Here is a 25,230-nt window from a genome sequence, read left to right as displayed (position 1 = left end):
ACCGATGTGTGTAAATCATAATATGTTTAGTATACAGTATCTGATAATATAATCATATCGAGAACGTGTGATGAGATAATTTCTGTGTTGAAGCGTCCTTGCGTCATTGTCATAAAGAATCCTCCACAACTTTGAAATAATTTTGAGAAGCAAGAAATTTTCTTTATTATTCTTCAGTTGTAAATTGAATAATTACACTTTTTCCTTTCGTGCGCAAGAATGTAAGCCAATCGTAAATTGGCAAATCGAAGCATATTGCCCACGCGTGTGTTTATGCCAATCATACAATCTGTTATGTAATTTAGGCGCGAATGTACGGAATATTTCCTTTTGTGATTTAAAACTATATTTTTGATTAAATCATGTCAAAATAACATAAACACTTCAGTCCAGGGATCTTCTTTTACACTTTCAGACATGTTCATATAGTGCATTTTGGTGCGTGCCACCTAGAAACTGTATTTTTTGTTGTTTGCTTGTAAATTTATTTTATGTCTAAATCTTTCTTCTACATATTGAATACATTATTGTAACCACTGCACACACCGAACTAATTGGTTTTCTTACAATTTACTGCTTCATGTTGCACATTCCTACTTTTTGCCAAGAAATAAGTGCTTTGGCCCCACTGTGCGTCAGACGGTTCGTTCTCTGTCTTTCTCCGCTCCTAGGAGATCTGAACCGAATATGTATGAACTTGACAGGAAAGAAATGCTGTTTCTAAGTATGGACAAAGAAGGGCTTCTTGAATTACTTTATATGCAAAATCTGTCAATGTCAATCTTATACTTCATAGAAAACTCTTGTCGCATCCATATAGTAGTCTATAACGTTGTTAACCAAAGTAGCAGCTTTAAATAACACAATAACTAATATAACAATTTAGAATACTTTATTATTGAAATATTTATGTTACATTTGTAAAAAGGAGAATTTACAATAAAATTAGTCACTTCAATAAAGTTTATATATATATATCTACTATTTATAAACAGTAGGGACAAACATTTCGAAGAAATCCGATAATTTCGAACGCAGTTTCGAACGTAGTATAACTAAAAATGGCCTAAATGCAGAACAACAAAATTCTTGATATTACATTACACCAGCAGTCCAAATTGAATGCACATGCATGCTGAGAACATCTATACTGAACACACTCTTCTTCCTAATTTTGTTTCACGAGAAACACAATTTCCAAAATAAAAATTGACAAGGCTACACAACAGACTTGAAAATATTCAGAGAACGAGCACACCATGGAATGGTCACTACAAATAATATAATTAAAATGCAATGACTTAAATATCGAAACAGCTAATTTTTCGTATTAGATTTTGATCGTAAAGGAAAAATTAAACGTATGAAAAATTAAAATAATATTATTATTATTCTTTTTCTGTTGTTTACAATGGAATGTCCCACTTTTATTTAAAATTATCTAGTAGTGCACATGTAGAAAAATCAATAAGACACTTCGCAAACAAAACTCAAAACAGCATTTCAAACGAAATATATAGATTTATATTTATATATATGTATTGGCTTAATAAGTCTACACACAAATTTAGATGTCACAACTACCTTTGGTCAAATAATACTACTAGTAGTACTGTAAAGGAACTACCACGTAATGTAAACTTGGAAAAAGATGTATTTCTACGTCTTTCAACAAGTAACGTAGAAAGTGGCTTTTTTGACCAACGATGTAGTGGAATCGCTTAACTCAGATGATTATCAAAGTGATTGGAGAACAAGTCGTATGCTCCTGGAGGAAACGTTACTGAACAAAATGGACATATGAAGCAAAAGTTAGGCCCACCAGTATTCCTGAAATAAATAAATGAAATTAGCTAGATACTTAAAATTATCTACATTTTTTTTTTCAAAATAATCTATGCTGTTTAGAAATTACAATGTGTTTAATATACATATCAGTACTTCAACCGCTGACGTGAACTGTGCTCATGTGGACAGAATAACGACATTACGCTAAACATCAGCTGAGCTGGGACTACTATATGGAGTTGTGCTGAATGATGTCATTAATGTCCCAAGTATAAGAAAGTGTGCGTGAAATGGGTGCCACATGCGCTCTCCGAGAACCATTAGCCAACTAGGAATGGTGATGTTGCTGAGCATTCTCCGGCGTTAGGCAGCGGAGGGGAACACCCGGGTAGTAATGACACATATTGCATCTGTTCATTCAGTAAGGAAGCATGCATCTCCTCTACGGCAGAAGAAATTCAAAATGGTTGCTTCGTCCAGGAAAGTTTTGTGCATGTATTTTGGTGTGCTACTGATCGATTATTTGGAACAGGGAGAAAGCATGAATGCTGAAAGGCATTCCAGAACACTTCTGAAGTTGCGCTATACATCAGACGAAAACGCTCTGGTTTTCTCTGCTGTAGTGTGATGCCTCTCGATGATAATGCGAGACACCATTCAGAAAAAAAGTTTAGTGTATTCAGCGTTTATGCTGGGAATGACTAGAGCACTCCCCTACAGCCCTGACCTAAAGCAGAACATGGTTAGCCACTGTTATCTGACATGTGATGATGATGTCAAAACCGCTATTTCACGATGGCTACGAGGACTTGACGAGGATTTCTGTGCAACTGATACAGAAAACCTCAAGTACTGTTGCGGAAAGTGCTTGAGGAAAAAACTAGTGTTGAGTCCCCTCTATCATCAGTTGTCTCCCCCACGTAAACCACAATAGGCCTCAGGCTTTGTAAACTTTTTTGTACGTATACAGTTTCCTGAAGCTTTCTACCCTCTACCTTGTAGCGATAAAATTAAAATTTTTAACGATCTAACTTATCTCAAGAGCCGCCATCGCCGTCAAATGCTACTTCAAGTCAGAAAAAAATCATCTTCAGTCGTAATTTAAGTAACGAATAAAAGAAGACGTAATTTAAGTAGCGGCTATCCTAAAAATAAGTTACTTTCAAGAGAAAAACGAACAAAAATTATTTTTTTTTTTAAAAAAAAACAGAGTAAAGTAACGCATATATAACATAAAATAAGGGAAGTCAATCTCTAGCGTACCAAAACTTATTGACTTAAAGTTTCCAAGATGCACAATAAACCATGGCAAATATGTATATTGTACAACGTATGTACGGTTATTTCACTCACAATGTGCATGTTTATGGGCAAATAAATTCAATTTGACATCTTCATCACAAGTTATTACGTGTTAAAAATACCTAAATGGCATAAAACCAAACACTTTTTTTTTATTTATTTATTTTTTTTAACATAGCTCAACTACTAAAGTTGCTACCGGGAACTTACATAACAATTACCTAAATTTTGCCAAAGAAACAAGATTGTTACTTCATGCCGGATATAACTAGCATGCAGTTTAAAGGGGTGTATAGCACCAGATGGATAAAAGCGAATTCCAAAAGGGTGCTCTTTAGCTACTGGTACTATTGTGGTTTTTATTTTTTATCTCTCTCTCTCTCTTTCTATTTTTCCTTTCCATCTTACTAGCGCACGCTTATTTTAAACTTTACTATTATCTGATATATAATTATATTAATTTAATATATATAGTATATATTAAATTACGTGCCCTTTCAATTTACAATACCTTATCTTTAAGGTGTTATCCTACATTATTTATTTAAACATCCTTTTGATCCTATTCTCCACAAAACCACGGCACGAATTTAAATTCTCGCTGTAAGAGGTCTGCTTCGTGGCAAAACAGCGTTTTCGCCTTTGGATGTAGGTAACCACATTCGATTGTCAATGGGAGCACAGGTGAATCGGATCCCACATTAAACGGTAGAGGCACGCTTTGTATAATTTTGGCACTGGAAAGGAAAGTTTAGCTCCAAACAAACAAAACACAAAAGTTAACTGTAATATTCCCATAATGTTGACTTTTGTCACACAAAATTTAGTTTAGTTAGTCAGACAAAGGATAAAATTTGTTTTGTACAACACCATAAAAATTCCAATTTAGAAATTGTAAAGTTTACCGGCATGTTCCACATTGTTATATTATGGGTATACTATTTGTTCTGTCTTATATAGATTAATTTTATGCAGAATTTCATCACAACTACTCAATGGGACAGAAATATTCAAATGCGAAGTATTTCTTTGATACTTGTCATTCTGGAAAGACTATATAGTTTTCCCATTGTTATTTCTGCCATAATTTTATGTTGTTTATTCAACTGTTTATTTCTTGTAGTTGGGTGATCAAACTTTTTTCAGATACAAACCTTTAAAAACTGCATTCTGTACAAATACAGCAATTACTTAATTTTCTTGCTTCAATCGCCCGTCTGGTATTCAGCACACTTACGCACGGAAGATTTCAATCACAAAACATTATTAATAATACTATCATTTTGGACAAACGTTCTCTTTTAAAACTACCTATGTAGCATCAAATTTTCTCAAAATAAAGTTCAGAAGTGATGTACCTGACACTGAAAATACATCTTCGAGCCACTAGACTGGCCGAGACATTGTTGCAGCCGAGTTCTATCACTGACACGCAGAATTCAACTCACAGCAGAGGATATATTCTTTCAATAATTACGAACTTCAAAAAAGTATGACCACTTACACACTATGTAATAACAAATGGTTACATAATTTGATAGAATGAACAATTTACGAACTTATTCGTTCGTTGAAATAGAGTTGAGTAAAACCGAACGAAAAAAAAAAAAATCTTTTCCGAGAATTTAGAGAGGACTGGGGAGGTAAAAGAGACAATATTAAGAACATACAGTAATATTTACTCTATCGTTCCATTTCAACGTATTCCGCTCAAAATGTGTTACCCCTCTGAAAGTGTGAAACAGGTTATTCGTATCTAACTGCACTACACTTTAAAGCAAATAAAAGGATGCCCACAACACCAGAGATATAGTAAAGAAAGTTTCTGAAAAATTTAACAAGAATCGCAGTTCTTTTTATATTTGTAGACTGAAAATGAAATCTGTGATAAGTGCCAAAAAGGAAAAGTTCGGTTTGATGTGGGCTATGTGCTTAACGCTGCTCAGTTAAAATCGGACTATGTAGTATTCAGTGTGGAAGTAGTTCAAATAATCGTTAGAAGAATGCGCGTGGGCCTATGTGCCATCAGTTCTGAAGTAAAATCTGGGCTTTTTACTCAACAGTTTTATTTTGGCACTTAGCATGGATTTTATAGCCAGACTACATTTATTTAAGTTCACTACGTAATTCAACCGCCAGAGATAAATGGGACATGCTAGTAAAGTTACAAAAAGTGATCGTCCGGCTAGCGAAGTATTAAACCCTCGATTCCTCACACGCCAAGCGGATGCTCACCATTGAGCTACCCAACCAATCTTCTGTGATTGTTTATATTACTCAAGCTTACGTTGCCGGTAACTCAATGATACAAGCATCAGCTTCACAAAGGAAGGCAAAGATTTTGCACACTGCGAGTCTAGGGATTAGTTTTCTCTAATATTATTCCATACTCACTGGTACGATGTAAAAATACTAATTTACAAATTGAACATTACAACAACTATTGCGTAACCCCTTTGTCCACATGAAGGAAAAGCATTTCAAATAAGAAAGCAAACATAACAAAATCATTACATAAAAATATAATTTATTGTGGTTAGTAACAAAGAAAAATAAATAGAAATTAAAACCACGACTATCTGAAGTATATATACATAGACAAGACAGTAGTGAAGAAGTCAAGGCTCATAATGTACACAGTTGAACAAAACAGAAAGAAAATTAACGGAAGAATTTTGTCAAACTAAATTTTACTACAAATTATTATATACACAGACTAAACGAAATGGGATAACGCATATCACAACCGACTCTTTGGTTGGTATCTAGTTATTCTCTAATACACAATGTAATACAGATTCATTCCCTCGCTGTATATATTATAAATATATAATATTCCTACTTGTTAACGAAATGATTCGAGTAGTAAGAAAACGCTTCACTGCTACTAAAATACAATAATAATAACCAATATTGATACAGTATTAACATTTGACACGAAATACGCTTTTTCTACATAGAGTTACTTAAATATGTCGATCCTTTTTTTTAAAAAAAAGAGTACGAGTTCATCTTACATTTACCTTTAGTTCGAAAAGACAATAACAACATGATGTAAAACACTTTAAAGAAAAAGTTTAGACGTTTCCGCTGCAATACTCATTGGATATTTACAGTGATCCTGCAAAATGTAACCGTTCCACAGATATTAAGGTGAGTTACAAGGAGCGCTAATCACCAACAGATGGCAGTACTTTTTCTCCTTATCATACCAATGTATTTTGGTAGGGAGCAACACTATTCAGAACAATTCAGTCAAAATCAAGATATGAACTTCGAAACTTTGCCCAAAAGCAAATTGAGTAAACTTTGGTAGACAGTTAAAAAAAAATAAAAAAATAAAAAAATAAAACACATTAGGAATTTCAATTTCGTCCGGTGGATGTCAACAGCTGGAGGACGTGTGCTGCCATCTAACGGCGAGATGTGTAACTTCTACTACCTTTGCAAAAATAAAAAAATAGCTTTCATTTAATAGCTAATCGTATGGAGTAATGGGCAGACGGACGGATGTACTACAATTACGAGGGTGATTCTAATGAATAATCAAGAGAATAATCCGTGTAGTTTTCTGTTTCTTTTTTTGTTGAGAAATTTCATTCAGAATGTTTCTGAAGAGTAAAATTACAAGCTCTCAACAATGAATGAAACAAAAGAATTTAAAAAAAAAAATCCACGAACTATCCTCTGAATATAGAGGATGTCCCATAAACAACGCAACTTTAGAAATTCCCGCCATTTCTGTGCTAGTAAGTTGGCAGCACTGATCGTTACCCGATTTTCATCTGTTGTCTTTGTGGTTAGTAGTCACATAGATCCGAATAGCGCATGATCGTCATCTGTTTTCTGTACGAGTAGGAATGGAGCGCTTCACGACGGAACAGCATGTTGCCATAATGAAAACTTATTACAAATGTGGTGGGCACCCTATTCCTACCCGTACAGAAAACAGATGACGATCATGCGCTATTCTGTGCTGTGTGACTACTAACCACAAAGACAACAGATGAAAATCGTGTAACGATCAGTGCTGCCAACTTACTAGCACAGAAATGGCGGGAATTAAAAAAAAAAGTTGCGTTCTTTATGGGACAAGTGATATCTTGAATTTAATTTAATTATTTTGAATATTTGCTCCCCAGAAGATTTGCTTAACAGATAGGAGCCAAGTGCTGCAATCTACTGGCGATATAGTCTAGCCTTTACAGTCACTTTAATATAATTAGTTTCATTTACATTACTTATGTATACATTGTTATATACAGAATTCGGAAAATACACAGCTTTTCTCTTCCTTTATATATATATATATATATATATATATATATATATATATATATATATATATATATATATATGAATCTATATGCAATCAGTCACTCACAAAATAATTACTAAATCACTCGAATTCTCTAACAATCATAATTATACTGGTGATTAATACAACAACCGTGACCTCATGCACCAGACTGTTAAAACCATTTTTTGCTTATTTTGTAACTGACTTATCAATCTCCTTGTTAAGTAACTCGAAAACACACTGAATTGTTTCATTAAAAAAACAACCGTATAATTGTAATGTTAACACTTATACGCATGTTACCAACAGGTACCCATATATATTTTGCTGTACATTTTTTTTAAGTTATTGTGAAAGAGTACAATATTGTTTTAAAGGCACTATGTAATAAAAATGTACACAAACATACGAAAGATATATTACTAACGAGCTTCTTATTGTTGTTATTAACGGTAACTATTGCTTACACGAGAACACCGAGTTTAAACAAACGTCTTATAAAGAAATTTAAATTTGTCCTTCGTATTCTTGGCTGTATATATATATATGAAACAGAAATAGAGTACAGAATACCATAAAAGTTAAATAAATAAGTACATAAAAAGATTAGTACTTACATAATAACAGATATTTTTTCTTTTATAGTTCATCCTTTACAACCACTAAAAGGAATTTAAGTATGGATACACATGTCAGCTGATTGATCTAACTTAAACTGTGTGTTTTATTCATAGAACCTAAAATACATTTATTCTAATCTTATCTGAAAATAAAGAGGAGGGGGGGAGGGAGTGATTAGATTTCTGGGCTTTCGGCATCTATGGTCATGTTAACCCGTCATACATATGACAGAACACCTCCCTCGGCAATCACACTATCCGGGGAATTGGGCAGGAAGAAAGGAATGGGGAAGGAAGCGACCTGAGACCATACGTTAGGTACCATCCCGGCATTTGCCTGGTGTGAATGAGGAAAACCTAGGAAAAAACTCATTCATGATGGCTGGCCTGAAAAAGCTGTTACACCTTTCCGACTGAGTGCCTCTATTGGAATCGAACCCGGGATAGCCCACATCAAAGGCGAGAACGTTAGCGACTACGCTACGCGGGACCATTATTTGAAAACAAAACTACGAAATTTTTGAACTCTCGCATCTTAATAGTACAAATTAGGACATAATGAGTACCAGACCGAATACTCATAAAATACTTGTACAATATTTTAAAACAGAATAGCACAAAGTGGGGGCTATCAATCCCATCACTAAACAATTTAATCAATTGGTAAAAGCTAGTCCATGAACCTGTGAACATTAAGCTGAGGTCCTCAGGGTTTATATCGTACTGTGTGATATCATGGATGTGGTAAGAGAAAAAAGAAGATAAAGGAGTTTAAAAAATTACGCGTGCTATGATAGACAGACACAATCAGATACAAATCAATGCTGGAAAATGTATTACAGAACGATTTTTTTTTTTTTTTTTTTGTATACATTACATGCCAGGAATATGACAAATATATCGTGGAAACAAAGTCACTGAAATGGCAGTGAGTCAAAATACAGTGTGTCCGGATGAAAATATATCAATAAGAAATTTGAATAACTCGAAAACCAATAGTGATAGAATCGTCCGGTTTCGTTTTTCGGAAAAAGGAAAGAATAGAATTTTATATCAATCATAAAAAACACTCAAATCACCCTCAGTACATCTCCACGTGTGCCCCTTTTGTTTCTCGGCAAACATCAAGGCAGTGCTCAACTTCCCTCCAGGTGCTGCATAACATTTGAGGTGTCACGAATCCACAAGTATCGATAATTCTTTGTCTTAGATAATCCGAATCTTGAACTTGGGTCTAGTACACGAAAGTCTTTATGTACCCCTAAAGAAAGAAGACCAGGGTCAAGTCGGGCGATCTCGGGAGCCATTGAATGGAACCTCCTCTTCCAATTCAATTTTTCTTTAAATGGTTAGCCAGAAATTCTCCCACGTAACGGCCATAATTGGGAGGAGCCCCGTCTTGTTGGTACATGTATCCTTGAGGTATGCGAGCTACAGCATAATTTTCTAACATTGTCAGGTACGTTGCCCCTGCAATTGAAGCCTCTTCAAAGAAGAATGGGATATGACAGAATCTTCAGTCACCACACTACACGTTTAATTTTGGGCTATTGGGTTCATGTTTCTGGATTTTCTCACTCCATATCCTGTGGTTATGCCTACGCATCTTATCTAACGTATAGAAGGTGGCTTTGTCAGAAAAAGCTATCCTTTTAAGGAAACTATTGTCCTCTTCAATGCGTGATAGCAGTTCAACAGCGAATTCATACCTGTAAGGCTTGTCATTACACTGAAATGTTTGAATAAGCTGTAGCTTGTAGGCTCTAAAACGTAATCTTTTACGCATGATATCATGCGCAGTCGAACGCGGGATTCGCAGTTGTGTACTCACATGCCTTATCGATTTGCGTGAATTTCACTGAAAGACTTCCAGAACCGTCTCCACTTCTTTATTCACGAGTTTCTTCCCCACTGTCTTTCTTCCTCAACACATAGCCAGTATCAAGCAATTGTTTGTCCCATCTAACAATGCAATGACGGTCTGGTAGTTAATGTCTGTATTGTTGTTTACATCTTCTCAGTACAATTACGGGGGACTTGAATTCTGCGAACCAAAAACAGCACTCCATTTTTTGACGAACAGTAAAGAACACCATTTTGTTTACGACTAATGCATATGCGTGTGGTCCAGTTGTGTTCAATTATTTGCTGGGCTTAAAATTCTATTCTTTCCTCTTTCCGAAAAACCACACCGAACGATTCTATCACTACTGGTTCTCGAGTTATTCAAATTTCTCACTGATATATTTTCATCCAGACACAAAGTATTGTAAGAACTGATGCTCGGTGGAAGAAAGTACTCGTTGACTGGATGCCAGGAGACTAAGTAAGACCTAGAAAACATTCTCAAACAAGGAGTTGGATGAAATCGAGATGCACAGTGAAGTAATATGAAAAAGAATTGTCAAAGAGATCTTTATAAAAAGAAATGAAATTGAATTTCTGGTTTTACATCCCACGATTACGCACCGACGCTAAGGATGACGATAATGAATGAAATAGTAGATGAAGGAAGTGGAAAAACCCGAAACCACGCACACAGTGTTTGTGTAGCACAAAACCCATTTGATGCGAGTTGGAACAGAGTCAAGAACTCCACACACCAGACGTGAGCGCCCTATCACTGAGCCATCGCGACAAAAGAGGATTTTATCTAATAACACATATAATACTACTAGTAATATCTAGTAGTATTATAGATCTAGTACTACATGAAATTTATTTTGTATAATTAATGGAAGGGGGAGCTCGAGATACACTGCATTACGCAGATGAACTTCCCACACTCATTCTAAAGCCTGGCCTCAACACAAAGTAACTTACGCTCAGAATTCAGTCGCTATCTGAATTGATTCACTACTTCTTCTGAAGACTTGGTTTCGATATATTTTTAATACTACACAGTAACACATTGCAAGTTATAAGCAAGAATTTGCAAGTGTAACATAAAGCACTCGTTAGTACAAAGGTTTGTCTTCACGCCCAACATTCTCTGGCAGAATGTTAGACTAAAAGCGGCGAAAATCTGTGTGAAAAATTGTATCGGCCAAGTATCTTCCTCATCCTCTGCATTCAAGAATCTCTTTCCAACTAATTCTTCCGCCCCAGAAATCAATACGGAAATCACTCTCAATTTCCTTTTTCCGTCCTAAAAATTCAGACTACGCAAAGGCATAAATGCACTTTGTATCATATTCGCAAATGTATGCTGAACAATACAGTTCTTCTTTTGAATAAAATATTTTAATACAGTAAAAACTCCTTTAACGGAAACCTTCATAATACGGACAGATCGTTATGTTCCGCCAAAAATATATTCACTACTAAGAAACAGAACCCTTCCTTTTATGGACACGACGGTATGTCTTCTTTTTTCTCCAATGCTTTAGAAACCTCTTCATAACGGACAGGACTCATTCGCAATTCATACGTATTTAACACAGAAAATAAACCACAATGAAGGAAACTTTACCATTAATCATTGAGACAGTGAAGCCCTTCAACTGATCCGAAGACAATTACTGTACAGTTATTTCCAAACAAATTATGAACGTTATGACTGGTGAGTTCCACCTACATTTTCAATATTTAATAATAATAATGTGACATGTTCTCATTACGCTACTTTCACTTTTAGCACAGTCAGTACGCGCACCAAAGTATATATTTGGAATGGAATGGAAGAGTAAGATTACCACAGAGATACTTCCATATTTTTAACAAGAGTTATTTCACCCTCACCCCACTAGTAATTCGAGCATTGTGTACAATATTTCGATATTAGCTTCTATAGTATTTACAATTATAAAAAACTAGCATATATTACCCGCTTCGCTGGGTTGAAATGAAAATTTAAATGCACAACTCCATATCTCATGTGTTTAATACCCGTGAAATATGCTTGCAGTAAATGTTAACATTATATCGCCTGTCATTTATGTTAACCCGCCGAGTGACACGGTCATGCGGGTTGCATATAAATACGTTTATTTTTACCTATGATGAACTAACAAAGGATTTGTACGTTATGGACACTTGAATGGTCAATTATCTCAAGACACTGGTAATTAAAAATTAAAGTGATATGATAAAAACAATCTAGGGTCCAAATCCTAATAACCCCCCAAAAATGAAAGAAATTGGTTCAGCCGTATTAGCGTGATGAGGGAACAAAGGATTTGTACGTTCTCTTTTATATATATAGATGTATTTTGTTGAAAAAGAATGGAGAGAATTAGCTGGGCGGAGCGGAAAACGAATGAGAGGGTCTTAGAAACGTTGGGAGAGAAAAGAACAATTTTAGATTATTATTACAGTAACTGGTTGAGACATTGCCTAAGAAGGAACTATATCATGAGGGACGTGTTCAGGGTGTCTACTAAAATTCCACAATTAAATTTCGTGACTTTTTCGTGACATTTTCTGTACCAAATCATAATATTTCCTAATATTTTCAAGAGCGAATTTGGGTGCGAATTAGGCCGAATTTTCATCCATGCGATTAAAACGTACTTTGCTTGCGATTTGGTAGCGTCTAAAACTGATCATAGACATTTTTGGTGGTGAATTTTTGACGTTTTATAGAACAAAATTTTCCAATCTGTACTTACATTTGAACAGTTTAAAAAAAAATAATGACCCAAAATTTCGTGACTTTCATGACCATTTTCTGATTTCGTGACTTTTTCGTGACTTTCGTGACCGATAGACACCCTGGTGTTAGAAGGTATGGTAGCAGGAAAGAGAGGAAGGACGATATTAAAACACAAAAATCGTACGTGAAGACGGCGAAATTATTGAAAGACCGTGACGCATGGAAGCTTCTCAGCTACGGTAAGTGACCTGCCAATAATGGCAGAATACTGATAATGATGACATGAGCTGTGAGTAATCTAAATTCGTAAAACCTTTCTAAACAGTGAAATCTCTCTCTGAATAACGGACACCTCTAATTTACGAACATTATTGTCCCATCAGTGATAGAAGAAGACAATCCAGCATAATTGACGTCCGGTCGTTTAGAGGGGCTGATTGTGACACTGATCACTACCTGGTAGTAGCGATAATACGGGAGAGATTATCGTTGAATAAAGGTAATATTCAATGTCCGAAAACGGAGAGATTTAATTTAAAGAAATTAGAAGAGAGCCAGGTAAGAGAGGAATACCAGATTGAAGTTTCGAATAGATTCGCGGTTTTAGAAGACTCAGAGTGCACTAGTGTTGAGGATACTTGGATTGAAATTAGAGATAGCATTAAAAGTTCAGCAATAGAAAAATTGGGACACGCGGAAATACGTAGGAACAAACCATGGTTCGACCAAGAATGCATTAAACTAGCAGAGAAGAGAAAACAGGCAAAATTACGGTGGCTACAAAATCCGAATGAAACAACTACACAAAATTTCGCAGATATCAGGCGGGAAACTTCCAAAACTTTTAGAACAAAGAAACGGGATTTTTTGAAAGCTAAAATTAAGGAACTTGAATAGTAAAAATAAAAATATTCGGGACATGTATAAGGGGATCACCGAATTTAAGAAAGGCTATCAACCTCGTGCTTATATATTAAAGAAATCTGACGGAACAGTTCTCACCGATACGGATAGCCTCTTAAATAGATGGAAAGATTTCTTTGACGATTTGCTGAACACGCAGCCAAAAACTAATGTGCGTGGAGAAAAGGAGATACACACCGCAGAACCGTATATTCCAGAACCCAATCGAATAGAAGTGGAAGCCGCTATAAAGAAATTGAAGAAACACAAATCTCCGGGTGTAGATGAAATTCCGGCTGAGTTAATTTTAGCTGGAGGCGAAAAATTGTGGAACAAGATACACAAACTCATTCTCCTTATCTGGAACAAGGAAGAATTGCCACAAGAGTGGAAAGAATCAATCATTGTTCCAATTCACAAGAAAGGCGACAAAACTGACTGTAATAATTATCGAGGCATTTCTCTTCTGTCAACATCCTATAAAATCCTTTCAAATATTCTGTTAGCAAGATTGACCCCATACGCAGATGAAATTATTGGAGATTATCAGTGCGGATTTAGACGAAATCGATCAACTATCGACCAAATATTTACCATTCGCCAAATACTCGAAAAGAAGTGGGAATACAATACCCCGGTACATCAACTATTTATTGATTTTAGAAAGGCTTACGACTCGGTTAGGAGAGAAACATTATACAACGTTCTTACAGAACTTGGAATACCGAGAAAGCTAATTAGATTAATTAAGATATGTTTAAGTGAATCCCAAAGTAAAGTCCTGGTAGGAAAATTTTTGTCCACGAGCTTCCACGTCGAAAATGGCCTGAAACAAGGAGATGCGTTGTCGCCATTATTATTTAACTTTGTGCTGGAATACGCCATAAGGAAAATCAAAGATAGCAACCAGGGCCTAGAGTTGAACGGCATTCACCAGGTTATGGCATATGCTGATGATGTAAATTTAATAGGGGATGATAGGAGAACAGTAGAAATAAATGCAGAGATTTTATTAAACGCTTGCAGGGACATGGGTTTAGAAGTAAATGCAGAGAAAACTAAATACATGGAAGTGCGTCGGGACCGTAATACGGCAAATTGTGGAGGCGTTAAAATATTAAATAATGCTTTTGATAAAGTGGATACTTTCAAATATTTAGGATCAATATTAACAGACGAAAATCATATTCACGAAGAAATTAAATGTCGACTAAAAGCAGGGAATTCGTGTTACTATTCGGTTGAAAATCTCTTGTCGTCGCGAATTCTGTCGAGGAATTTGAAGCTTAAAATATATAAAACGATAATCATGCCTATTGTTCTGTATGGTTGTGAAACGTGGTCGCTTACTCTGAGGGAAGAACATAGACTGAAAGTATTTGAGAACAGGATCCTGAGAAGAATATTCGGACCCAGGAAGAACGAGAATGGGGAATGGCGGAAGCTTCATAACGAGGAACTACATAGTTTATACGATTTACCCAACATTGTTAGGGTCGTCAAGTCTAGGAGGCTTAGGTGGGCAGGTCATGTAGCTAGAATGGAAGAAAGTAGAAACGCTTTCAAAGTCTTGACTGGTAGACCCATAGGAAAACGACCATTAGGAAGACCTAGGCGTAGATGGGAGGACAATATTAAGATGGATCTCGCAGAGATAGGAATACAAAGTAGAAACTGGTTGCAATTAGCTAAGGATAGAAGTCAGTGGAGAGCTTTTGTGAACGCGGCACTGAACCTCCGGGTTCCATAGGCCATAGAGTTAGTTAGTTAGTTTTATTGTCCCATCAGTATCCGCTATGAATATCAGGTACATATTTCTCAAAACAGGCCTAGTTCAAAAGTTTCAAAACTTTCAGGATGAACCAATAGAATGTGTACCACACTGTTTTCTACAAATTTCCGGATAAGATATATAGAGCTGCTCTACTCTAAAATAAAGTTTTCAGATCTTTCAATATCTGCTATTAACATTGTAAGTACTACTCTTTCAAGTTATATATATTTTTTTCCACGGTTCTCACTTGCTTTTATCCATTATATGTACCTATTGGAAGATATTAACTTACAGGATACATTATTTTATTTTGTTTCTAAAAATAAAATAGACTTCTCTCTGCAGAAGATCACATAATTTACTTATATTTTTAACGGAGAAATGAAACAATAATTTCAAATATGCATGATACATTTGAAGAGATATACCAACTACATACACAACAATGTATTCACAATAATCCTAATGTATATAAAAGAAACTCTAAGATATACAGGAAATACCAATTAAAAACATGTTTCTCTAATTTTAGACTAGTGTATGTTGTTGAAGCAGAATTAACTCACTTATCTATACATTTTCCCGATATTTTGTTGATGATTTTCTCTCTCTTCAACAATAAAGACATTTTCGATATTTAAAATAACCGAATTATACTCTGGGACATTTAACAGGTATTTTACGTATCACACGACATCATCAGGTTTATGTTACTACCCATTTGTTTTTTCATCTACGACATTAAATTATCGATAAAATATGAAAAATGACGAAACGCATTTTGACTTTTTGATATTAACACCGAATAATTGAAGTAAACAGAAGTATGAGTAATGAATTTGGCGCCATAGCATAGTAAGAAGTTTTAGGTATTTTAATATTCATTTCTGTTCCATATGAAATTCTGTCTCCGAGTATACCAGTGAGTTTCTTTCACTTTCCTTGCTGAACCAAAAATAAATAAATAAATAAATTAAAAAAATAAAATAATTGAAATGAAGGGAATACAAGAGGCGCTGAAAAGGCACACTCGCAATGTATGATGCTGCCATTATCAGAGAAAAGTTTACAGTAAAAATTATTTTAGTTCGATTTTAATGCAGTTTGAACATTGCCAGTCCAGAAAACACTATCTTTAAAACCCATAAAGATCAGGCGCCCATAAAGTAAACCTGCAACCGAGGAATATAACATCTCTTATTTCTGAAGGTATTAAGAGTCTATCTTGTGTCAAAGACGGGACATATGTAATTATTTTGTATTGGTACACTTATGCTTAAATGAAAATGAAATCTTTCAGTTGAACGTCCCACGATTATGCCCGTTAGGCTAAAGGAGACGATGATTAAAGCAAGTGAATGATGATGGAACAATTGGTGAAATGAGAAAGTGGAAGGAAACGGGAGCACCCCGAGAAAACCTACGGACAGGATGCTGTCCATCATAAACTTATTTCGAACGGAGATCGAACCAGGGCCCCACGCATCAGAGGTAAGCGCTCTATCACTGAGCCATCGTGCCCCTGACACTGATTTTTAATCTGCACCGTAGAGGTACCTAATTGTGTATAGCTATTATAATAAGATAAGGGTTTATTGAATATACTCGGAGACAGAATCTCTCTGAGGCAGAGACGTGAGTACTAAAATCTTTTAAGTTAAAACAACGTGTGTTAAGCTGATCTTCTATAGTTGAGTTCGCTTCACAATACTAAATCTGATCTATTTTAAAAATTGGCATTCACGTCATTTTAAAGATCGATGATTTTAATGCAGTTCGCATTCATCTTATCTTTGGATTTTACAGACTTTGTGACAGTATTTACTCGTCTTAATCTTGCTAGATCTTGAATGTTACTACGTAAGATGACAAATGAACTATGTGGAGTGGAGAAATCCGACACCATCATGCAGGAAAACCCACAGGATGCGTAACCGTGAACGTATCACAACGATAATACAAATATGTTAAAACATTTGGTAAAATGAAGATAGAATTACCAGAATTTGAAAATTATATTATAGTAAGATGCTTTCAGAGAAGATCCAATCCTAAGCATAATAGTGTACAGGAGTTCAGATGGTCCACTAATATGTGTTTCGGTTAAATTTAGAAGAGATGTCATGAACTGCACAACATATGATAATTTAAGAACAGAAATCAGACATGAACAATGGTGGCAGTATTACGAAATGACAAATGACGCTGTGCACATTCACAGATCGGATGAAGTACAAGTAGCAGCGATATAATAAACAGGCCTGTGACTCCCGGAAGTCTGGTACTTTGAAGCATAAAGCGATAGCGGTTTTCTGTTTTTATTTAGCCAGGGTACCCATTTATTTTGCGAATATGAATTTCCAGATTTCCTAGGTTAAGATTTACAAGTTTCCAGGTCTAGTGTAAAACAAGCAGCTATACTTTTCTTGATCAGAGGGTTCCTCATCTACTATAGTGTGTGTGTTTGTAAAGAAGTTTTGCAAAACAAACTAATTTATTTTACAACATATTCCCTACCAAATAGCCGGGTAAGCTTTTGCTGTAACAAAATAAAGATTTAAAACAATGGGTTCTGGAAAGTAAACATCTGTACTTAAAATTCTTTTTTATTTATTTTCTCAGCTTTTCATAAAATTCCCTAACTTTTCCGGGACTTTTTACGAGTAAGCTGAATTACCTTACTTTTCCAGGTTTTCAGGTTGATAGGAACCCTGTGTATGTATTTCAATACAGCATGCATATTGTAAGATGTGCACAGATGTTCTCAATTCTATTCATGTTCTAGCAATTTTACAGCTACGATTACTTTTCTTCCAAGCTTTTTGATCATGTTTCCAGGAGTATATAGAACTTGGGAAAAAAAAAATAGGACCCGTTGGATACAATAGCCTGCTAAGAGCCTAAATCCCACGCAGAACCTCTGGAAGAAAAATTGAAGGACAGGATTTGTCTAGATCTTTACGACCTTCTCTACTGAGTCTATCATCATACTTCAGGTACAATGGAGTACATCCTCCTGTTTTCAGAAAATCTTAAGACAAATTTGCTAGAAAGAGTGGCTGCTATGGATAGCAGATCTGTCTAATAATCTGGTAAAATAAGTGGCGTGGTTCTATTTTTATATCACTCTTGTCCGTACGATATAAACTTAATGGGCGACCATTTGAATATATCACTTATCTAGTTTCGTTTTTGCGTTAATTATTCCGTATACAACACGTATTTATATTCTGTACCCTGCTAAGATAACTACATGCACGCTATTAGCAGATTAAATACCAAGTTCTAGCTTCTATCAAAATATTCCGGTACTTTCATTTGCCATGGTCTGGATCGCTGATTTACCAAGCAAGTCCTATGGCCCAAGTACTGTCATTTTATCTACTTGCATCTATGTTCGGGTAACACAGAAAAAAACTGATTTTACATAAATGCAATATATCACATCATCATTACTTGCACTTAATCTGGCAAGTACGTTCCTGATTTGTTTCGAAATACTAGTATACACTCCATAATTATTTTGAGGTAGTACTCACGATTATAAACTTGTGCGGATTTTGAGCATTGTACTATACAATTCAAAGATTTGCCGATTCTGGACCAAATCCCCGTTATTCATCGATTCTGATTTATTTCTTTTATCCCTTGTTGTCAAATAGGTCGAGCCCCATCCCATCTGTTCCATTTCCTATTTCAACTAATCTCATATGGTAACTTTACATGAACACAATGATATAATGATAAAAAGGTAACTTTATTTAAATATAAAACTATCTTTCTTCCTCTTAAATGGCATTATTACTGGCTATGCATTTAAGACTTAAAAACGAACCGATTTCAAATTTCATCTAAGAAACTGCTACGATTCAGGGTTCGATAGCACACAGTTGTGTGTTGGATCTAATGTCGCTTCAAGAAATATCTACACAACGAATAAAAGATTCTCGATTTACTTATATCGTCACCTCACGTATGATTTTATAATCGTTTATTTTCTTTTTATTGTCTTCATTAACCTACATGACAGGAATACAAAAGTAAAACGTAACAGTTTAATATACATCGCAATCCTCAGAGCTAACATCTGACTATATTACACGAAAGCACTTCAAATTGCAGATCTACTTAATTATCACAATTATTGAGGAACTGTATTTCTCCTTTGGTGTGTGCGTATGTATGAGTATATATATGTGTGCGTATGTATGAGTGTAAGTAGGACGGTTTACTTTTGGCTCCGAGCCGTAGGATGATATAGTAAGACTTAAATGTACTCGTCGCGACGCTAGTTACGCTCTTCCATATCACACAGGCTAGATATTATGGTATGAAGTAGATTATTTTATTGTTGTTATTCTTGTTTTAAATATTTGGTGAGATACCACTATCATTTTGAATATGGAGTTCTCATTTACATTGGTCTCACAATTTACCTACGCCTCAGGTCCCATAAATCGACGAGATGGCCCTGTGTATTATATACATAATGTATTTATGTATTAACAGCGAAGTGCACCCTTCCCCTTACTGGTTCTTTAATCGGTAATTCAGAAATAAATTAGCTCTGTGAGTGCAGTTTTCAATTAAAGAATTTTACGTAAGACATTATATAATTTTGCTGGTAACTGTGTACGGCACGTATTTCATGCTATACATAAAGCAAAAGGATATGCTGATCATACAGTCTATTCCGGAGATTGTAGCTCTAAAATGAACTGCTGGATAGCCTGGATATCCAACGACAAGTAAAACAAAGCTAAGAATTTCAAAATACTATAAAAACTTACGTACCCCTCACTATTCTCCATGCCGGTATCAATCCATTCTACTCTTTTGGGATTATAGCCAGGTAATTCGGGGAGAACCAGATCCGGATACAGATCCTGTGACTTGGAAGGATCAGACGACGCTGCCAAATTTTTGCTGTCTCCTTTAGCTGGACTTCTGTTAGGGGTTCTCGGCTTCGCACCAGTATTGATAGGACTACTCTTGCTCGACGTTACTTTGACTGCTGCCGGTGGTTTACACTCAGAAATATCAGAATCCGAGTCTTCATGTGAAGTTGTCGTCTGAAACAACGTTGCGGGACTAGATGCAGAAGTTGCAGTGGGCTTTTGATCACCTGCTGTTGACGAAGAGGAGGACGATGGTGAATCTTGATGCTTTTTCCGTTCACGCTGCAACTTTAACAATTTCTTTTCGACACGAAACTTATCACTGTACAGTTTTTTGTATTCTGCAGCTGCCAAATCCAAGCGAAGCTTCAGCTCGGTTACCTTCATCTCCAAGCCGTGTTTTGTTTGTTCTAGGATTTCCTGTTAATAAGGAGAACATATTTTAAAAATTGACTCAATTATTTTATACTCCTTTTCTTATACACAGTATGCCGGAAGAGTAATGGAACTTATTTCTTTACAGGTAACCACTAGCTCCATCTATTGAGGCAACGTATCATCGGAAAGCTGGATATCTGCTCAACAAAACGAGACTACAATCATGAGAACCAACTAACGGGAGGTCAAGTTATAGAAGAAAAGTGAGTATATCTGGTGTCACCTTGTCACAAAAACATGATGAAGCAAAGAGCTAATATTAAATTTTGTTTCACACTAGATAAAACATTGGAAATAATTAAACAAATGTATGGTGATGGGTGCTTATCTCGTATACGTGTGTTCGAGTGGTATACGTGATTCCGGGATGGTCGTAAGTCCTTGGAAGACGACCCAAAACCAGGCAGACCGAAAAACAAAAATCGAGATGAGTTGGTGGAACAAGTGCGTGAAATGATGGCAAACGATGCGAATTCGATGGTAAGATGGATGGCGGAGGAATTAATACGACGACAGACATGATTCACGAAATTTTGTAAAAGAGTTTTAGGAAAGTCTATGCTTGATTTGTTCCGCACACCTTAACTGACGACCAAAAACTTACTCGCGTTGAACACTGCAAGGATCTGATTGAAACAGCCATAGATGGAACAGAATATTTCGATTGTAACTGGTGATGAGACTTAGAGTTTCAAGTACGACCCGAAAGCAAAACGCCAAAGTGTTATGTGGGAGTCCCAAGGTTCTTCGAAAGCGGAAAAAAAAAAAAAAAAAAAAAAAAAAAAAAAAAAAAAAAAAAAAAAAAAAAAAAAAAAAACGCGATTTCAAAAGTAACGTAAGAAGACAATCTTGATTTTTTTTTTTTTTTTTAACGATTTCAAAGGTACTTAGGGAATTCGTTACACAGGGTCAAACTGTTAATGGTGAATATTATCTGGGTGTTATGAAGCGTTTGTGGAAGCGAATAGTTCGCGTAAGGCCCGAGTATCGAGCGCCACGCAGTTGGTCTTCATTGCACGACAATGCACTATGTCACAGAACTGTCGCAGTTTGTGACTTTTTGTCTAAAAAAACAAATCTGTTTGCTTCCACATCCTTCGTATTCGCCTGATTTATCGTCAACATCTTATGACAATGTTACACATGTCCAGTTTGCCGTGACGATGATCACTGAGGCGATTCCGAAAAAGGACATTAAAAGCTCTATGCTAGCATTGGTTGAACGTGCCCAGCGATGTATTGATACGGATGGGATGTATTTTGAATAAAAAGAACTATACCTGGTAAAATACCTAATTCATTTTGTTTAATTTAAAAAGTTCCGTTATTTTTCCGACATACTGTGTATATATAAAGTAGAGAACGATTCAATAATTCACTCCTTCTTAATATACCCATAGAAACGTGGTGTCATAATCGGTAAGAGTGAGACCGGGTTCAATCTCCGGTGGAGGTGGGAATTTTCTCTCGTTCTAATGCGGCTCAGAGGTCTGTAAAATGGATATATGAGAAAAACCGGGGTGTAAAGTAGACCGGAGTGTGTTGCTGACTACATTACCTATTGTATGTACCAAAATCAAGTAAGTGTGACGCCTTACCTCCACCCAGTCTTTCAGCCCCCTATCGTCTGTCCCAAATGGGGGACAGAACTGAGACTTTACCTTACTAAATCCATATATTGTTTTTATTTATGTACTTAATTAATTCAATTAATTAGGGTATCACATTCAAGATGAAGAGACAGTGAAACATGTCTATGTTGGCCAGTATTGGTTCCATTGAAAAAGGGACCAACTCACAGAAAATAAATGTATTTGATGCAAATACTGTTATAGATAATAATATAACCATTTTTATTGCAGTAACCAATTATTACTTACGTATTAGTTTGAATTCTATTTATACTATATAGTAAAAATGATTTCTGTCATATAAAAATATTGTATGTACTAAATACCTACCTTAGTTTGTCATTCATACAATGTATTTTAAATGTGATTTCACCATGCTATAATTATCTATATAAAATATTGCGGATCATTCTTTATTCTCTTTTCTCTCCCACGTGATGACCGATGCAGGCAGATACGATCGTTAGTTCTCGGAAGTACTCAAAACACCGATGATGTTCTTTCTAAACAGCGAAAACCCAAAAAGTACCCTACTGTTAATTTCAACAGCTACATGCCTGTTATTAACAAGCATAGGAAGAAAATCATCATTTGTTCTGAGCTTCTCACAGCTATATATATATATATATATATAAAGACGAAAACAGAGGACAACCAAGTCTATCTACGAAACAACCAAATGTCTTGCAATTATAGAAAGCCTTAATGGCACTAATATGTCCATATGCTTATCAACAGCAGGTATAAAAACAATAGAGTACCATCGCCTTCTGTTTTTATAAACAAGTTACTTTCATCCCTTTCTCCATTCGGTTTATTGATCGGAAACATAACTGTAAAAGGTGTTCTAAAATTGTTTTTAAGAAACAAAGGTCATGTAGGTGTTCAGCATACAAAGATGAATTTAATCATTAACAGTATAGTAATAACATTCAGTGCCGCAAAGTTCTAAGATAAATAGGTTACCAATTTATTTGAGTAATAAGTAGAGTCCGCATTTTTATGTAATATCAACCCCTAAAAGATGTACAAAAATATTTAATACAAATGTCTCAAATATGTTAAAAAAAAAAAAAAAAGTAAATTCATAATGAAATATGTACTATAAATATTTATTTTTAACATTAATTCTTATTTTGTTTTAAACTTCTTTCCTCACAAAGGGATATGTTTATTTTAAACGGACTTATTAAAATTCAAGTTACAATATTAGAATGCTTATATTAAGTGTTCTTAATCTTCTGCAGTGTACATTAAGATATTAACCACAGTTTAAATAATTTACAATATGTCACCACCAAGTACATTTCAAAATGTTCAGAAGTAAATGTTTGTCGCCGATCAGACAATATGTTGTTTTACGCAAAGAAACTTCTCTCTACGTCGCAAGAAGTAATCGGAGCATATTTCAGAAGGTGAATGTAGTTGGGAGAAATATCATTAGGACTGTTAACTGTTTCACCATTCAGAATGCGACTCACTGTCAAGCTGTTGTAACCTGGGTTCCTTTCAGCTTCTACGTTGAATTTTCTTCAAACTCTCTCTTTCACATCTTCTCCGATAGCAGCCAGTTTCTTTCCTGCATATCATATATATGCATGACTTCCCAGGAGAGGAAGCCCAACAGTTTCAAGTCTGTTGATGCTTGTATCAATCCAACCCACAATTGCATATGAGCTTACGGTGCTGTTTATGTACGGCATATCGCGAGCAAATTTGGGGTCCTTGAAGAGTTTTTGAGCAGTGTGTACCGGTACAGTTAACTCCACCGCTGACAAGTTAAGAACAGATTTCACTTCTTCAAAATGCTCGTTGTAAAGCTGACTTACCCGTATCCTCCAACATGTTGCTGAAATGAGAGCTAAGTATCTGGAGGTCAACCAACTTATTTCTTTCACGAAAAAAGGTGTTTTTAAAGGTACCGCAACGTTTGCAAGTTAACGAAGAACAATTACCAAGCGTATTACTTCCTCCGGAATCTATTATTACTAGATGAGACACTTGGATACGCGTCTTTGACTAGCAATGCACTTATCCCAACGCTGAATCCATGACTGGAAGCATTTCTAGAAGGCTCTTTTGGAAAGGAGTTCAGCTGTTCTGTCTTGGCTCTCTCAATGTCAGGAATGTTGTCAAAACGTTTTACTTTAAGCACGGTTTAAATGTTTGGGTAGAGCCAGAAGTTCCCTTGATGCTATATTTGGAGAGTACAACGAATGTGGACAGACAGGAATATTTATTGGCCCAAAACTCGCGGATCAAAAGCAAGGTGAAGGAAGCAATTGCCCATTTAATCGGCGGTTAAAATGCTTTTCACGGACCCATAAGAGATGTTTAGTTCTTCGTAAAGCTCTCGAACAGCCATCTGCCTGTTTGAACAAATCATTTGTGCCACTTTTTGCACGTTTTCATGTTTTTGACGTCAAAGGAAGTCTCGATCTCTGCTCGTTTTCAACCGACTCCTTGTCGCTTTTAAATCGCTCATACCACTTGTAAACAGTCTTCAATGTCACCGCTTCATCACCACGCACCGATTTTGACATTTCATGAGCTTCTTTGGCATTTTTTTGCAGCTTAGAACAAAACTTAATGTTGGCGTGCGACAGGCACTCTTAACACGTCCTCACTCTTCTGCCTCTGGAAGCCAACTAACATGTCACAACTTGTTCAAACTCGACACTGACTGTGTCAAAGGTTTACGCTACCGAGCTTACTAGTTAAAATGGATGCAGCATCGATAGATGACGCTGTGCAACTACATTCACCGTACTTTTTGATCATACCTTGTGTATTAGGTAAGTTTTTGTCAGTAAGACTATCCATGGCTTTGGATTGATTATTTTAACAAAAAACAAAGCTTAAAACCCACTTTATTTTAAATTATAATATGTAACGGTTTCGGATATCTAACATATTCTTCTTAAGACACTATCGAACATCTGTGTCGATAGTGTCTGAAGAAGGATATGTTAGATATCCGAA

At 35.7% G+C, this 25,230-nt stretch overlaps 1 protein-coding gene across 1 annotated transcript in view; it reads right to left on the bottom strand.

Moving 5' to 3' along the window:
* Window positions 1-875: 875 nt before the first annotated feature.
* The window catches only part of LOC145668141 (uncharacterized), a 98,873-nt gene continuing 74,518 nt past the window's right edge, over window positions 876-25,230 (bottom strand). Inside the window, exons 10-11 of the mRNA XM_081735714.1 lie at window positions 20,076-20,599; window positions 876-1,830 (exon numbers count right to left, since the gene is read on the bottom strand). Of these exons, the coding sequence (XP_081591840.1) occupies window positions 1,722-1,830; window positions 20,076-20,599 (633 nt within the window). The 3' untranslated portion in view covers window positions 876-1,721. The remainder of the gene's footprint in view (window positions 1,831-20,075; window positions 20,600-25,230) is intronic.

This window comes from Thermobia domestica, chromosome 13 (genome assembly GCF_964235325.1).
Source record: "Thermobia domestica chromosome 13, izTheDome1.hap1.1, whole genome shotgun sequence".
Lineage (NCBI taxonomy): Eukaryota > Metazoa > Arthropoda > Insecta > Zygentoma > Lepismatidae > Thermobia > Thermobia domestica.
Note: the sequence above shows the minus strand (reverse complement) of the source record. Positions and strands in the feature narration are given on the sequence as shown.